At 45.0% G+C, this 17629-nt stretch overlaps 1 protein-coding gene across 1 annotated transcript in view; it reads right to left on the bottom strand.

The window, feature by feature from the left end:
* The window catches only part of ASPG (asparaginase), a 47800-nt gene extending 41701 nt beyond the window's left edge, over positions 1–6099 (bottom strand). The window contains exons 1-2 of the mRNA XM_087747009.1: positions 5827–6099; positions 52–181 (exon numbers count right to left, since the gene is read on the bottom strand). Of these exons, the coding sequence (XP_087603135.1) occupies positions 52–181; positions 5827–6010 (314 nt within the window). The 5' untranslated portion in view covers positions 6011–6099. The remainder of the gene's footprint in view (positions 1–51; positions 182–5826) is intronic.
* Between the last annotated feature and the right edge of the window lie 11530 nt (positions 6100–17629).

The following is a 17629-nucleotide window of genomic DNA, read 5'->3' as shown; positions in this document are numbered from 1 at the left end:
ATTAACAAGATACTTCCCAACCCTCCCTCTCCCCAAGGAAAATGTACTTACGGGAGCACCAGTGTGTTATCTGGAAATTCATGGAAGCTGTTCAGTTTTGTCTCCTGGGCATATGCCTCGTCATGCAGCATCGGCATCGTTTTCAAGCTGCTTACTAATTTATTTGCCTCAGGAGCAAGTCCTTAAAAATAAAGAATAAAGGAAGTAAATAAAGGAGCAGCGATGGAAGGAAGCATGTGGCACAGTAAGGAGAGAAGTCAAGTTACACAGCTGTTTGCCCATCCTTCCAAATTAAATTTAAACAGCCTATTGCCAGTTTAGGAATGTGAAAACAGAATATAACCAATAAAACTCCGTGCAGTTATTCTTTTCTTGACTTGAAATAAATAAATCCTTTATTTAAGAGAAATAATGTTACAAATCTCCTCCATATCAAATATTTATGTTTTACTTATTTTTAATTGTTGCTTGTGTGCAAATACCAAACAGCAGTAGAGGCAGGAAGCCAATTTTTGCAACTGTAGCAAAAAGCTACCATTCTCTTTTACATTTGCCATAGCTATTCTCTATCTAGTTGCAGAAGACTTACGAAACACTGAGCATTATTTTGTACTATAAAGTTGTGACATTTTTACTTAAGCTGCTTAGCCTACAGCAGTATTGGCACAAACACCAAGGTACTAGTATGTCTATGCTGGGAAGCTGCATGTTATGTCTCACTGTCAATGGCAACAGCAGTTCCATAGAGAAAAAAATAAATAAAAGAGAAAGCTAAAACAAACCCCACAGTAGGTATTGAGCATCGACAGATATAGACAAAGAGATATATATACACACACACAGATAGAGAAACCTCAGCTTCCAAGAAGAGTCTTAAATGCTAAGTGCTCTAATCACTCTCTCTTGAGTAGGTACTTTCCACCAGCAGGTTTAGAACTGAACATCTCAATTGACAAGAGGTAGAGAAGGTGCATAAGCTGCTGAATGGAAAAGGTCGAAAGCGTGGATGAACCTTAAGCTCTGCTCACCCTCTCCCTGCCTGTGATGTTGTCTGTCTTTCTGTGGCAGGGGCCCTAAAACGGTTGGGGCTTAAACTAGCCTAAGTACATTTAGTGTGCGCTGGATCTGCAGGTGTCCTGGTTGCAACCAGGCATTTCAGAGCGAATCCACATACCAATCTCTGTTAGACAGAAAGGCACCTAAATTTTTCATGTTACAATCCTCAGCATCATAGAATCAATCAATCAATAGAAGCAATCCTCAGCATCATGGTTCATGTGGGAATCTAACTTGCAACTCATCTCCCAGTACGCTGCTTCAGGAAGGACAGCGACAGTCCTGGTGTCCGGAGTCAGAAGCCACCCTCTGTTTCTTAAGTCTGACTTTCTGAGACGTTTTTCATTCAAGGAACTTCCATCAGAGGTCCTTCCTTCTGGACGTCAAGATTCTACTGGTGTTACTGTCCAGTTCAGTTTAATCTCAGTGAATGTGTTTTATACCACTTGTTCAGATGGCGAACAAACTCTCAAACCTCATTATTCTACTTCTGTTAGTTCTAGTTATTCCTATTTTAAGGCCAGGTAATTCTCTCCTACTTCCTAGTTCTTCTGTTTGTTTAAACATAATTCTCATCCAAGTTAGCATCTGTATTTTTTTTTTTGTTTCACCTTCAAACAGCAAAGTTTATTTAAAATACTCCAAAATACAGAGAGTATTTTCAATAGTATTTCTATCTTTTTCCGTTTACTTTCCAAACTGATGGAAAAATCCTTAAGAACTCCCTAATCTCCCTTCTGGCTTGCCTTAAATGAAGTAGCAGGCCCCTTCATAGCCAACTTTCTCACAGGACGGCAACAGCGTTTGAGTGGATTTGTTTGGATTCCTCCCAGAATACTTTGTTTCACAAAATATACTTAACATGCTTTCAAGCTTTGGATGTTTTGTTCATTGAGCTATAATCCCTGCTTTTCCTGTTAAGGATGTTCCTAGCTTAGTCACAAATGGGCACTTCTGCTGCACTTGGGCATAGAGGCATTTTGGCTCTGAAATGCAGCCCAGTTTCAAGTGTTTTCTGATTATTCTTGTTTGTCCAATGCTCATCTTGTTCTGAATATTGACAATGGATTAGACTGTTTATTTTTTGTATTTGCCCCAGGAACTGGAGAGCTGATGTATGTTAATATTCTTAAATCTCTTCTTTAGAAATGGCAGTTCCTCATCTCTTCTCTTAATCACAAATCTTTCAAGATTTTTCTGCAATTGCTTGCACTGAACTTAAACCTTTTTTTTTAAGACATTCTGCAGTTGTATCCAAGATGACTTGCTCACAACCTATGCAGTTGCCTAAATGCATCCACATTTAGCAGTGTTTTCTGCTTTACGGCTTCAAGAAGCAAGCACAGGGGAACTCAAGTGCAACTGTTTTAAGAACACTGCTACTTTATTATGCATGGAAAACATCTTCTGCGAGCCAAGCTTGTTAACCAAGTATTTGAAGCAACTTCACCCCTGCAGAGAAGAGGCAGGCTGTGCAACTTGTCCAAATAGCTCTCATCAACTTCTGTCCTTTCCCTCTTTAGCTGGCCAACCCCAGCATCACAAAGCAGACGGATAAAGGCAGAACAGCAAACAAGTAAACGTGGCCGAGGAGAACAAGCATGGTTCTGTCTCATCTACACTCAAGGACTCTGCTTTTCACACCGGTGCTAACACAATTGCAGCTACTTGCCAATCAAGATATCCTATAACCTGTGCTGCAGCAGAGAACAGGGAGCTGAAAAAGTCTGATGCAGCTGTGTCAGTGGGACTCCGCACCCAAGAAACCACAGGAGCTGGGGGGAAGCAGCATACTGTACATCAGCGTACTGAAGTCATCGTCCCCAATCCTAACAAACTCTCCATGCTGGGGAATACAAAGGACGTCGCTAGACCAGTTTTTACCTATAGGAATATCAATACAAATGGCACGTCCATCTACGGTGCCAGATCCCAGAAGTAACGACTACATTTTGCAAAGGCAGAGAAGCAGAAAGTCTTCTCCAAAATATTCATTTCTGCAGCTGTAGTACTTGGAGCTTTTGGAAGCGAGTGCATAGGTTTCAAACAGAAAAAAGGTTTGGACTACAGCAGCCAGTCCTTTGGCAGTCTAGTATGTCTAGAAAAGACAGAAAATTAACTAAGTTACCCAGGCAGACTCTATTCCAAGGTAAGTAATCTTTCTAAGGGGATTTAGCTTAGTTCTACTTGTATTTGTTGGATGTTTTTTTTCTTAATATTTCAGGTAAAAGCTAGGAAAGAGATCCAGCCCACAAGCCCAAGGAAAAGATCTTCCTGAAGGCACCAGCCAGGAGGAACATGAGCACAAACTTGATGCAAAGATTACTATCACAGTAACCTCACTAAGGAGCGCAGTAAGATTCTCTTTCTGAAATGAGCTACCGATAAGTCAAGAGGCTGTTGTAGGAGGAAATAAGTAGGAAGAAGTAGAAGGAAGAATTTTAAAAATGCACTGATATGGCTTATTTGACAGCAAAAAACATGAACACTGAGAAACTCTGCAACTGAGTCTGGTTGTCACCCAGCTCACACAAACAGAAAGAGACTATCCATCCTCTGAAAATGACTCCTGCACAGGTAACCCGTAGGTGCGCAGAAAGTCCAACAGGTCCAAGACATGCTGGAGTTGCCACACGCACACAGGTCAACTGCAGAACCTTGCAGGAGGTTTATAACCAGAGCTCGTGATGACAAATAATCGCTCCATACATACAATCACATTCCCTGGGCTCATTGTGTATCAGTCTTGTACATGGGGGCAGTTCTGCACAGGAACATATTCCTTGCAGAACACATCAGGCCTATCAAAATTATCTGATTTTAAAAGTGAAACTATCTTCTCCCAGCAACTGGGAAGGCCATAGAAAAGCCTGTAAGCCTAGACAGAAATCAGTTAGGTAGAAACCTAGCTTGATCCCTTCAATTGGAGCAGTTGCTCAAGGGTTTGTGCACTCGAGGAAGCTACTTCTGTTTACCATGCTTGAAATAAAACACTTGTAGTTCTAGATATGGTTGTAAACAGGCACTTTCTATCCATTGATTAATAAAAGAAATGAGCATCTATTGTTTTTCCCTTTGAAGCACGCTGCCTTTCCCATGCCCTTTCACCAGCTTCTGTCTGAACACTAAAGACTGCCAAATATCCTGAAAGAGGTGCTCTGGCTGCTCTGCTGCTAGAGCCATGTATGAGAAGCAGGTTGAAACCCTCACTAGGATGCAGCAAGTCAGCCTCATTAGATCATAACTGTTACGATTGTTTGCACATGCTTTAGTGATTGACACTTGTTAAGAAAAAGAAAAAAAGAGGCACACAACATGAAAAGAGGTTATGGAGTTAATTTATAAAAAGGATAAGAGATGCAATTTTGATTTATTTGCTTAAAAAGGTGTGTCAGAAGCTGAGACAATAGAAGCAGAAAATTATTTTAGTATAAACAACGCAGACAGAGAGAGGAAAGTCACCACAATGTCATTTGAAATACAGATTTTTTTTTTCCCCACAACTTCAACAGATTGAACATAAAGATGACAGCCATAAAAACCAAAGCAGAACAACCCCTTAAAGCATCTTCCCTACAATAATAAGGATCAGCCAGCCACCATCTTCTGCGAAGAAGGGATATGTATGAAAAAAAAAAAAAAATCTAGTCTAGGAGGCTCTGAGGTGAAGCCCCAGGTGTTTTAATCCTACAAATGAGTAGCTGAGATGGTATTTCAGGCAGGGACTTGAAACACTGTAGTAGGGGACACAAGTACCCACACTTCTGAACCTAGACAGACAGAGGCTCTGGAAGCCCTGGGATGCTCCACTGCCTCCCAAGGGAAGGAGGAATGTTGACATTTAGGGGCACCTGAAAATGCACAGCATATACCTGTAGGTGCCTAAGAAGCTTTCAGGTAAAACGCAGGCAGCATACTGAGCATCTCAGAGTTCAGTTTTGGATTTAAACATTTTTCAGCTGGTGGGAGGGGGTTTGGCATGCCTAGCCTTTTCATCAACACAAGTCTCGCCCTCCCTTGGTAAGGTAAAGCAGAACCCTTCAATGGTTTCTTGAAGGAAGTCAGGAGCTGGTAGGAGAGCAGCAGAAGCCTGCCCAGAGGCAGGTGAGCACAGATCTGCTGCATCTGATCTCACTCGTTATGGCACTTGGCAGGACGTACGCTGCCACACTTGCATCAGCCGCGTCTGTCAGGTCACCACTTGAAAATCCTTGACATGGCCACCACCTCCAACAGCCCACGCTCTTCCCAGTGGGAATGTGAAGCACATGCTCTCCAGGTAGCCTGCGATGGTGGCGGCTTTTTTGGGGCTAAAAAAAGACCGCATGACTGCTACGATTAAGCTGGTTTCATTTTCAGTGCACGAAGGAGGGGAGAAAGGACTCCTGCTTCAGGAAACACGTTGTCCTCTGCTAAAACCTGCTCTAACGAGCTGCGAGGCTCACTTCTCAGAAGGATGCCTACCAGCTAAGCTACTGAAATAACCACCTGGCGGGAACAGAGGATTAGAAGAAGGCGCACGCCCTTCTGGCATCGCTCATACCAGTTACGAGAAACCCGGGGATGCTGAACCATGAGCCGCGCCAGGGAGAGCGGTCACAAAGCAAGGCTGCTGGCTAAGGAAGCGGCAGCCTCAGCCTCCGCTCGCCAAGCGGCGCGTCCCCCAGCCCAGCGCCCAGCCACCGCTCCCCGCCAGGCCGGCTTCGCAGCGTCCCCCGCGGGGGAGCCCGCCTCCGCCGCCCCGCTCCGCTCCCCCCGGGGCCCCCTCACCCTTGACGTCCTGCACCATGCCGATGGTGCCGCCCGTGTTGATGACCAGCACCCGCGCCTCGGCCTTCGAGCCGTCGGCGGAGGCCGGGGGGCAGCTGGGGCGCTCCTGGGGCCGGGCGCCGGCCAGGGCTCTGCCCAGAGAGCGCGCCCCCGCAGGGTGCTGCCCCGCCGCTGCCGCCTCCATCCCGCTCCTGAGGAACCGCTCTACCTTCCCCACCCGGCTCCCGAGGAACCGCTACCTCCCGCCCGCCCTGGCGAACGGCGAGTTATAGGGCGGCTGCGGGGCCGCCCCTTCCCGCCCCGCCGGCCGGGCCGACAGCGGGGTGGGGCCTGCCCGGGCCGCGGCGCTGCCCCCAGAGGCGGGGAGAGCCGCCGTGCCCGCCCTCCGGAGCGGGCGGCGAGGAGGCGGTGGCTGAAGCTCGAGGGCTGCGGGCGGCCGTGAGGTACAGGCGAGGGGCCGTGAGGTACAACCGGGGGGCGGCGGGGCCCCTCGCCCCGGGGGGAGGTGGGGGAGAGGGGCCGGGCCGAGCCCCGGCGCCGCCGCCAGCGTGCGGCACCACCCCTTGTACTTTGCGCCGTTGCGGCCGCGGGGCAGCGCCAGCCCCCGGGGGGAAACGTCAAGGTCCTTCATGCTTGAAGGAGAAGCAAAGAGCAGCGGCGCGTTTTAGGCCCGGAGAGGAGAAGGGGGTAAACAGGGCTCGGGGTCACCCCCGGCGAGGGGGGCTGCGTCGTCCCCTCTTTTTTTCCGGAAGGCTCTGGGGGAAAAGGGCGGGAACTCCCTCTGCTTACCTGGACTCTGAGGTGACTCGTTGCTACAATTTCAGCTTCCTAATCTGGACCCTCGGTTTTCATCCAGGTTTTCTCGTGAGAGAGGAAAGAGCTTCCACCTTCAGGCTGCGCGTTGAGCCCTGGGCCAAGTAGGGACGGTCTGGTACAACACTGCCTGCTAACAGCTGTAATACAGAAAATAAGGGCTGTGCTGGAAAGATCTCCTTGGGCAAAGATGAGAGTGGTGGAATAAGTAACAGTCAGCAGCCTGCAAAACCACAACCTACTCAAACTGATCTCTTAGTTAAATCAGGCATCCATATACAGTCCTCTCGTGTAGACTGTATGGTAGTATTAGCCCACAAATTCCTTTATTTGAGCTTTTCTGTCGTTTTGAGGACATTCACCCTCAAGGATTGGTATTTCCTGGAAACCTGTGACCACAAAATGATTCTTGATACAGCCAGATCCAACATGCAATTATGAAAGATAGCTTCTGTTTCTCAACAGTCTTGCCAAAAGCGCTGAGGGAAGAACAATTTAATGGTCAACAGAGATGCCCAGTTGTGCATATGATGATAGAATCTCTATCCATGTAGCTGGGACCTCTAAAAAAGAAATGAGAATAAAGAGGAGAGGGAAGCCTACTACTTCAACCTCAGAAGCTCTGAATATTTGTTTGTTTTATCCTGATGATCCATCTCTGCTGTCATTGACCATATCTGCAAAAAGCTGGTTATCGCCAGGAGCTGAATACCATGGTCCTGAAATTGACTTTTTCCATGCAGTAGGGATACTTTAGAGCCTTTACTGATGCAGAGAAGAACATAGAGGAAACAGGTTTAGGAAACAGTGACAAGGTATACACATCTACCTCATTTCAGTGCTCCGTGAGAAATGGTAGCAGTATTATAGCCCATAGCCCTGGTGACGGTAATGCTGTAGTGGAATTGCTAGTGTCATCAAAATAGATGGAGTAATGCTGAAATTTATATGGCTATGGAAAACAGCGATGCCTCCTGGTCTTACAGTACCAGCAGTCCCTCCAGTCCTTGGTACCTGCAGAGCTGAACTGGTGAGAAAAGAGCTGTTATTTGTAATGAATATCAACAGAAAGAGTGGTGAATTACCAGTTCAGGGTGCAGAAGACTCATCTCCATCCTATTCTAGATTGTAGGGTTAACTGAGCTCCAGTTTATATTTCACCTGTTTGTTACCAGCAATGTGTTAGGCGTTTCTCAAATTTTCCTCCATCTTCCTGTAACAGTCTTCCTAAGCTTTCAGACATAGAAGCCCTTCTTCAACTCAAATGCTTCAAAATAGAAGCATTAAGCTTCAAAACTAAATACAAACTTAGGGTTTAGTGTCTAGGTAAAAATAGTTGATGCATCTGGATTAGAGGGCAATTTTGCAGGTAAAGGAGGTGGGGGAGGTGTGATGAAGAAGGTGATGTTATAGGTATTTTACAGGAAAAGCTAGAGATGTGTACCTTGTAGACTCTGGAACTCAAAGAGGTTAATTGTGGTAAGGGGGCAGATTAAGCTCTGGCATAAAACAAAATCGTCTGTATTAAGCCCTGTGTTGGTGGGTAGCTCAGATGATACTGGTTTTAATTCTAAGAGTTATGTTTGGAAGGCATATGGTAGTTTCTTTTGAGGATCAGGTGTGAGATCAAGTGTAAGGAGGCTGAAGTTGGTTTCAAGGAAATCTGGTAAGTCTTGAGGTCTGTTGTCATGAGATTTTTTATTACTGGCCAATTATAAAGCAAAATTAGCAAAGTAACTGGCTAAAAAACAGTGAGCCAGTTACTGAGGACAGTAACTGCTGAGAATCACAGTCTGCGTGAGCTGAGAACAAGCTGCCGTGCAAGTACCTTGAGGCAAAACATGTAGGTTAAGTGCCTGCGTTACTTAGTAAGCCAAAGGAAGAACGTGCTTCCTGTATGAAAGTGGTGGGGATTTTTGGCTCCAGGTCATATGAACTTAATTTGTACCTTGTGCTGCAGCATTTAAATAAAATTTAACTCAATTTCAAGGTAAAAATATATATTATGGGATGGTCCAAGCAATTTCTTCTGCTTCCAATTTCTATGACTTACTATTCCAACAGAAATAAATTTTATGCACTCCCTCCAAGTTGTCAATCTCTCTCTTATACTGGTGGCCCAAAACTTGGCACAGAATTCCAGATATGGCCTCACAAGTGCCAAGTAGAGGGGAGTAATCATTCCCCTTAATCTGCTGGCTGTAACTGTCTTGCTAATGCAGCCCAGCCTGTTAGCTTTCTGTTAGCTTTCATTGCTGTAAGGGCCCTTTGCTGACTCATACTTGACTTGTCCATAGGACCCCCAAGCCCTTTTTGCGCAGCTGCTATTTAATTTTTCAGTCTCTGGCCTGTACTGATTTATGCAGTTATTCCATCTTGGGTGCAGGATTATGCATTTGGCTTTGCTGAATTTTATGAGGTTCCTGTCAGCCCATTCCTCCTGCCTATTGAGGTCCCACCTTGCATTTCAGGCTGGATCATTATTCTGCTTTTAGTTTGTCCTTAAAGAACAGCCAGTTCTCCAGGGCTCCTTTGCACTTCAGGATAGCCTCCCAAGATATCTTGCTTACTAGATCGCTGAAGAAGCCAAAGTCTGCTCCCCTAAAGTCAGAGCCTTTAATCTACTCTGTCTCTTCCTCACTTCTGTAATATGAAGGCCTGTTTGTGAAACACGTCCTGTTTGCCTTGCACTCAGATATACCACAGAACTGCTTGATTGAAAGTAGGAATTATTTTGTAATATCTGTTTGCTTTCCTTAGCTGCAAGAAGACAAAGAACTAAAGATAGCAGCAGTTGTAGCCAACAACTCAGCATCAGACTCATGGTATCATATACCTAATAAGGCTTGACTAATGTTTGATTAATGCTTAATTTTTAGTTAGTAACAGATGGATTACTTTGTAGCTGCAGCATATATCAATGCTTGTTTATTTGAGACTCACCTGCTGTCTCAGAAAAATCCCCATCATGGCAGTCCCTGCTTCCCCAGTAATAACAGCTGCACCTCTTCCTTGAGGATCCTACGCACTGCTATCTCAGATATCGCAGCCAAGGCTGCCCTTGACTGTTATTCCCTGACCAGCTCCCTCTTGTTTGTGAGTAGCAGATCCAGGAGAGCACCTCCTGTATTCAGCCTGTCCAGGACCTTTATCAAAAAAATTGTCCTCAATGTCCATAAAATCTCTTGGATTGCTTGTGCCTCCTCCACATTGCCCTCTCAGATGTTGGGGTTGTAAAGTCCCCCATGAGAACAAGGACCTGCGATCAAGAGATGACTTCTCCCTAGCTCAAGGGGGCTTCACCCACCTCCTGTCCTTGAGGAGGTGGCCTAGAGTAGGCACCGATCATGATGTTGCCATTGCAGCCCTCACTGTGATCCCGACTAGAAAGCTCTCAAAAAGCCTGTAAACCTTAATCTGTAGCACTCTGTGCATCCCTTTACATAGAGCACAAAACCAGCCCCAGCCCTCATCTTTCACTGTCTTTGTGAAAGAGCCTGTGTCTATGCATTGCAATACTTCTTCACATGAACTCGCCCATCATGTCTCTAATTCCCATATCATCACAACTCTTCAACTGCACACAGACATCTAGTTTGTCCTGTTGGTTTCCCAAGCTGCATATGTTAGTATACAGGCACTTGAGGCAGGCCCTTGGTTGTCCAACTTCCTTGGGTGGGAGAGAACCTCCCCTGTTGCTCTGTTCAGTGTATGCTTCCACCCACTGGTGGACCTAACTTTAAATCTCCCTCAATAATTTTGCAAGTCCATTGGCAAAGATGTGGCTGCTTCTCTGCCACATGGAACCCATCTCTGGTAGTCCTTGTTCCCCAAAGACGGCTTTCTAGCTGTAGAAGCCCGAGTCCTGCCAACAACACCTGCCCCGCAGCTGGGTGCTAATCTGCAGAACATGTTCACCCCAGCTCAGGTCTTTCTCTTTGCCCAAGAGCAACAAGGAAAACGTCACCTGGACTCCCATCACTGTTGCTGCTCGTAAGAAACTGAAAATTTGAGATGATTATTTTACTAAGACAAAAAAAAATGGCTTAATGCAATGCACAGCATACAATATGTCTGTAAGTATAAACTGGGGGCGTAGTTCCCAGTTTATGATCATACTGAAACAGGATTTTTGGAAGTGATAAAGCAGTGAAGAGTAACACAATTGCAGATAGATCGTTTTATGACACTATATTTGCAATTAATTTCAATATACAGAGCTCTTTAGAAACCAGTTCAGATGAAACATGTATTTCCCAGAATTTTTATGTATTTAAATGAGTACATTCCACCATTACATTCCAAGTCATGTCTCTCATAGAGCTCTCAATGGGCTTTAGCATGAACAATTTACAAGATCATAATTAAGAGTATTATCAGGACATCTGAAATGTAGCTTGTGCTCAAGTGACAGGAAGCAAGAGCAGTGCTAGCATAAGATAATTTCCTTTTTCACTGGATAGGAATCCACAGAATGCCTAATAATTCAGAAAAGGGGTCTTATAAAAGCGGTGAACAGCATCTATCTCATGAAAAGGACTAGTCATTTATCTGGATTGGTTTAGGTGAAACAAGTACCTGGTAGTCTTAGTCACTGTTGGTTCTCTCTCTCTCCTTTTTTTTCTTCATTTTACAACTGAACTTTCCCCTCAGCTCTCTCTCCCTAGTGATTCACATTTTGTCCCTTAAGTCATGGTTCCCTTGGGAGCAGTGCTTGATTAAGGAGGTTTTGGACGTCCTACTTTACCCCAGTCTCTTAATTCACATCCAACATCACTTCATGTGCAGCTGTCCAGATGGCTGAACACTGAATGGTAATCAAAATCAGTGAGGGTTAAAAAATAATCCTGGGGAAAAAAGGTTGAAGTGCAGAGTGTTCTCAGCCTGGGCTAGTTTTCTGCTCCAGCTTAGTGGAAGGGCCCACTAATTGTTATATTGGACAATCAAAAGTGGCAAGAATAGAGATGGAAGCAAAAAGCTGAGGGTGGGATGGTCTTAAATCAACTGCCACACTGAGCAAGACACCCACATAACTGTACCCTCAATACCAAATCCTGGGAAGAACCTGACTGGGGAAAAATGAAAAAAAAAAGAAAGAAGAAGAAGAAAAAAAGGCTAATGCCAGCTACTCTTTCCCCCTGTCCCCCAAAAGGCAGAAATACTTTTTTTCCTCCTCGCTAATACAGTATAATAGAATAAAGCTATTAGCTGTTTTTTATCTTTTTATGGAATTGGAATAAAAAGGAACTTTTGGGCTGGAGAGGCTGTTAATGCTAGCAGGCATTTACAGAAAAATGACCTTTGACGTTGTCTTGTTCTCTCGTAGTTATTATAAAGAAAGTTAGAGGCTGAGGGAAATTTGTGTAGGCCTACACTACGAAGGAGTGGCTGCAATGTGGTTTTCTACCGTTTAGTGTCAGGAACAAGAGACGCGAGGCAGGTTCCTGTGTTATCTGATAGAAGAGTTTGGGGATCCACCGACAAGGGCTCTGGTCTTTTGTTTATGCAACTCTCAATTGTGGCAGTGGCCAGCTAGACATCAACTAATTAAAAAACCATATAATTCCAACTAGACACATCCACTGTTGAGGACCGTAGCAAGCACCCTAACAGTTGCAATTAAAGATAATTTTCAAGAGCTCCAGCCGATCTAGAAGCCAGCTAGTTTTCAAAGTACAGTACTTTAAGGGCCCCTGTGAAGGGCAGGATGGTTCTTTCTAACCCTCAACAAAATGAGGAATGGTGAACTTCTCCAGAATACCTGGTTGCACCTTTAAGGCTGTCTTTGATGCTGTGTAAGGCGCTGATGCTGTTGGACACTGTGAGCAGCTCAGAATGCAGGTTGTGTTGTTTGGCACTCTCACGTGATTTCTGTCTGCCTCACTAAACTTTTAAGTAGGTCTTACTTCTCAGGAAGGTGGAAGGGACCTTGAATTCAACAACGTTGCTTTCATTGCGGTTCTTAGGAAGGATCTTACTTCCTTGGATACAGCAAAGAAGGGACACATTTGACAACGCATCGCTCCTGTTTCTCGCTTTCTCATGTTGTTACGTGTAGAAGGGGTAATAGCAAATAGTGAAACGTGTCACTTTGTCACTGCATAAACATTAGAAATAGTGAAGTTCCAGAGAATTTCTCAGGTACGATAAGGTTGAAAAATGACTTGCTAAACAAACAAGATTATCTTAAAGCAACAATAAGGGCAGACAGACTGACTGAGGTTGTTGTGACCCAAGTGCAGGACCTGGCACTGAGCCTTCTTGAACCTCATACAGTTGGCCCCAGCCCAACGGTCCAGCCTGTCCAGGTCCCTCTGCAGGGCCTTCCTACCCTCCAGCAGATCGACACTTCCACCCAACTTGGTGTCATCTGCAAACTTACTGAGGGTGCACTCAATCCCCTCATCCAGATCATCGGTATTGAACAAGACCAGCCCCAACACTGAGCCCACACCTTCCCATGGGTCTCAGGTGCCTGGGATTCCCAAAGGCAAATATTACCAGTAAAGACTGAGGCAAAGGTTGGCATGGTCAGCTTTTTCCATGTCCTTTGTCACCAGGTGCCCTGCCATCCAGCAGCGGGCCAACGTTTTCCCTAGTCATCCTTTCGCCGCTGATTTACCTGTAGGAGGCTTTCTTGTTGCCCTTCACATCCCTCTCTAAATTCAGTTCCAGGTGGGCCTTGGCTTTCAGAACAACATCCCTGCGCTCTCCGACAGTGTGTCTATGTTCCTCCCGGGTCACCTGTCCCTTCTTCCGCTTCTTGTACGCTTCCTTTTTATGCTTGACTTTTGTCTGGAGTTCCTTGTTCATCCAGGTAGGCCTCCTTCTGCCTTTGCTTGGTTTCCTGCTTGTTGGAATGGATCATGCTTGAGCTCAGAGGAGGTGATCCTTGAAAATGGATCCAATAACATATGGAGATTTTTTGAGAGCTTCATGATTTTTGATGGAAGATGTAGCGAGACAGTCACTTCAGCTATTGTGTACCAACATAAATAAAGGCTCCCCAGAGCTCCCAGGATGGCTGCAGGGAGACTATTTGCTGGAATTGCTTTTATGACGGCTCTTAGCTGTCATGTACTTACATCTCACTACTGATTGCACACAATGGTGTTTTTCTTTCCCAAGGTTATACCAATTCTCCATAAATCTCAGTTTTAGAGAAAAGTCTCACCTTCGGTCAGCAAGCTGCAGCATTTCTGCAGTTCCTCCAAGGCTCCAAGTCTTTTCACTTGGACCATCATCTGTGCGAGTGCTTGAACAGTCCTTTGTCTCACTAAGTTCTCATTCTGGGCACGTCAGTTACGCCAAAGTGAGGTGGTTAGCGTAAATAAACCTGAGGCACCTGACCATGGCTTAAGCAAGGCAGGGCCTGTTGTGACTGCACTCGTCGTGCTCGCTGAAGTCACCCGAGTCACTCCGTCCCTTCATTGTTGCAATGCCATCTCCTGCCTGCCTTTCCCTGTTAACTGTCAGCTCTCTCCATCTGCCCTGCAAACAAAAGCTCACGTGAAATCCATGAGCAAGCTCTAGGAATAGGTAGCTCAGATGCCTACAACAGCACAACCGCGCTAGAAAAGATGAGCGTTTCTAAAGTAAATACAGGCGCTCCCCTGTACCTCTGGAAATCACATACAGTTAAAAAAGGAGAGTCCTCTTTTCTTTGGCAAAATAATCCCTTCAAATTGACATCCATAATCATCTTGATTCCTACGCTCGCACTCGCTGCAGAATGCCCAGGCTGCCAGTTTGCAAGTGTCCATGCTCTCAGCAGGAGATCTGCAGGGTTCATTCAAAGCACCCACATCCCCACTAACACACGTTTTGGGGAAGGAGATGTGAAAATCCTGACCTTGCTTTGTGATCAGTGCTGAATTTCCACAAGGAAGGCCAAACTCATTTGAAATTGCTCCGTTGCACAACTCCAGGTATATTAAGGGCTGGCATTACTCCTGTCCTTGATTCCCTGTGGCAAACCTGAGTGACTAAAGCGTCCGGCTTTGTTACTTATTTTTAAGAATTAGGTCCTTTATTATATTATATGGGGTTGTTTAGCCTGGAGAAGAGGAGGCTGAGGGGAGACCTTATCGCTCTCTACAACTACCTGAAAGGAGGCTGTAGCGAGGTGGGGGTTGGTCTCTTCTCCCGAGTAACAACAGCAGCCTCTCTATCCTGAGATCCACAGCAGATTCTTTCCTTACCTTGCTTACAGCAGAAGCAGGCTACCAGCAGTATGCAGAGGGAAAGAGACGACAGGTATTCTTCTGGCTTGCTTCTGTTGCTGCTTCCCCTTTTCAATGGTGCGGACAACTACACTATCAATTCTTTAAAGCAGGCCCAAGATCATTCAGCAGTTACGAAGAGCCCGACACCTTCCTAAACCCCAGTTAAAGAGACCAGAATTTAAGACTAGAAGAGGTCATTATGATACCAGAGGGTGAACTGCCTACCCCAAATCGGAGAACGTCCCGACAGTCAGCCTTAACCACACATCACAGGCGTGGGATCAGCGTTCGCTTGCTCATTATGGACAGGTTCACACAAATTTGCAGAAAATAAATTCAGAAGCCCATCTTGAGATCTTTTGGTCCTCTAAGCTATGCCAGTCCTTGACTGGCATTTAACCACTGGAGGCATCAGCACTTCTCACTTTTAAACCCAATTGCCCTCAGTACAGGCACTCATTCCTCAGATAACGGGTGGCTTCAGCCTTGTCTACATATGCTTTTGCAAAAGCCTCTTTTTCACAGCATCACAGGGAGGCTGAGGTTGGAAGGACCTCTGGAGGTCACCTGGTCCAGCCCCCTTGCTGCCCAGGACCATGTCCAGATGGCTTCCGAGTTATCTCCAGGGATGGAGACTCCGCAGCCTCCCTGGGCAACCTGTGCCAGTGCTCCGTCACCCTCACAGAGGAAAAGGGTTTCCTGATGTTCAGGTGGCACCTCCTCTGTTTCAGTTCGTGCCCATTCCCTCTTGCCCTTGCACTGGGCACCACTGAAAAGACCCTGGCTCCATCTTCTGCATATACTTCTTCCATCTTCTGCATATACTTGATATCTTCTGCATATACTTGATGAAGATCCCCCTGAGCCTTCTCTTCTCTAGGGTGTACAGTCCCAGCTCTCTCAGCCTTTCCTCATAGGAGAGATGCTCCAGTCCTTAACCATCTCACTGGCCCTTCGCTGGACTCTCTCCGGGAGTTCCATCTCTCTCTTGTACTTTTTCATTGCCTATTGCTAAGTATTAATAAAACAGATGATGTTTAAAAGCAAAACTAAATCTGAGCATTTCGAAAACACTGGTAGTCCTGCCATTGCTACCACACTGGTGGTTTTTAATAGAGAAGCCTTCCTGAAAAATGCCGGTAGATATTTGGAATTCTTTTTTTTTTTTTTTTGGTACATAACCCATAACACTGAGATCAGAAAAGATCTTGGTTTCGTGTCATTCCAGCCCTCTTCTCTCAAAACACATCTTTCTGGAAACCACCTTACTCTGCAACATTTAGGGATACAGGCAAAATACAGAGATAATTTGAGTGATAAAGAATGATTAATATACTTATTTGAAGAAAGAAGGGTATTGATGCTGAATGCAATCAGCTGGCTTGGGCTGAGTCAACACTGTGTGTTCGTAATAGCTTAAAGGAACTGAAGATATCATGAACATTTTCTTGTCACTGAGGGATAGTAACGTTCTCATTGTCTCTTGGGGCAAGAACAACAGACTTCAAACTAAGGCTAAAACTGTTCCAGCCCAACAAATTCTGCATCACTGTCTGTTGTGACACCCTCGCAAAGACAAATTGATAAACTCTCTCAGATGCAGCATATTTATCACTTCACTTTAGGCTTCTCAAATTTCCTCAAGAGCCACAGGTTTCATATAGTGCATCTCTTGAGCTGTCATTCCAAAAGGTATTACATTTCACAAGCTCTATTTTTTTTAACACTATCCTTTTTTATTATTATTTTTATTTAATGATCTGAAGACTAAATGAATAGCCTGGCAGGCAAGAGTCTTCTGTGAATCTCGTATCTCTGTTCTAATCCAGATGTAACCAGTATAAGTAGCAATCTAGGAAAACTGCAAGATTTCAGTGTAAACCAAAGGAGTATCTGGGCTACTTACCAAATCTATTATCAATTCAAATTATTCATAATTAATTGAAGTTCTTTTCAGGTACTAATTTACAGAAGAAATGAGAAGTCATTGATCATGTAGCAACTAGAGGGTTTTTAGGATTTATTTGTCCTTAATCACATCCAGCTACTGAGGTGCTGGCTGGAATCCCTTTGGCCAGGAGTATCTGTACTTGCATGGTACACCTGCATCCTGGAAGTCCTACACTTCTTACAGATGACCTGAGGGCAGAGAACACCAGCTGTGCCTCCACCTCCTTTCAACTGCAGAATCCTACATAAGCAGAGTTATGAGGCAGCAGAAGACGACAAGAAACAGAGACTACGTATCCTGAACAGCTCTGGTGTAGACTTAGTTAAATGACGTCTCATTCTATTAGTGATCATCCATGCTACGCAACTGTACTATTGCTGATTCCAGAATGTTTCAGCCACAGATGGAATTATTAGTCCTGTTGCAGCATCTTTAAAAGGATACGTAAACAATATTCTCCACCCTTGTATCTGCCCAAAGGAAACGCTTGGGAAAGGATAAAAACAGGCATTCTTTCAGTATATTTTCTCAGGTTCTGGAATTCAGTGGGTAGGCAGTTTGAGTTCCTCAGTTTTAACAGCTATTGAAGGATCTGCCTTTCCTGGAGTTCCGATTCCTTTTTGTATTTGTTTCTGTACTTGGTTTCTAACACAGCCTGTGGCAGTAAATTCCAAAATGAATTACATGCAATGGCAAAAAAAATTCTTTTGATTTAAAACTGCTACCCGATTTCATTGTAGCTGTGGTGGAAATTATGCATAATAGTGAATGCACATGTTTTGAGACTTGAGAAGCACCTATCAATACAATTTGT

The sequence above is a fragment of the Nipponia nippon genome, unplaced genomic scaffold, assembly GCF_047370975.1.
Source record: "Nipponia nippon isolate SJK-2023a ecotype South Korea unplaced genomic scaffold, ASM4737097v1 scaffold_11, whole genome shotgun sequence".
In the NCBI taxonomy this organism is placed as follows: domain Eukaryota; kingdom Metazoa; phylum Chordata; class Aves; order Pelecaniformes; family Threskiornithidae; genus Nipponia; species Nipponia nippon.
Note: the sequence above shows the minus strand (reverse complement) of the source record. Positions and strands in the feature narration are given on the sequence as shown.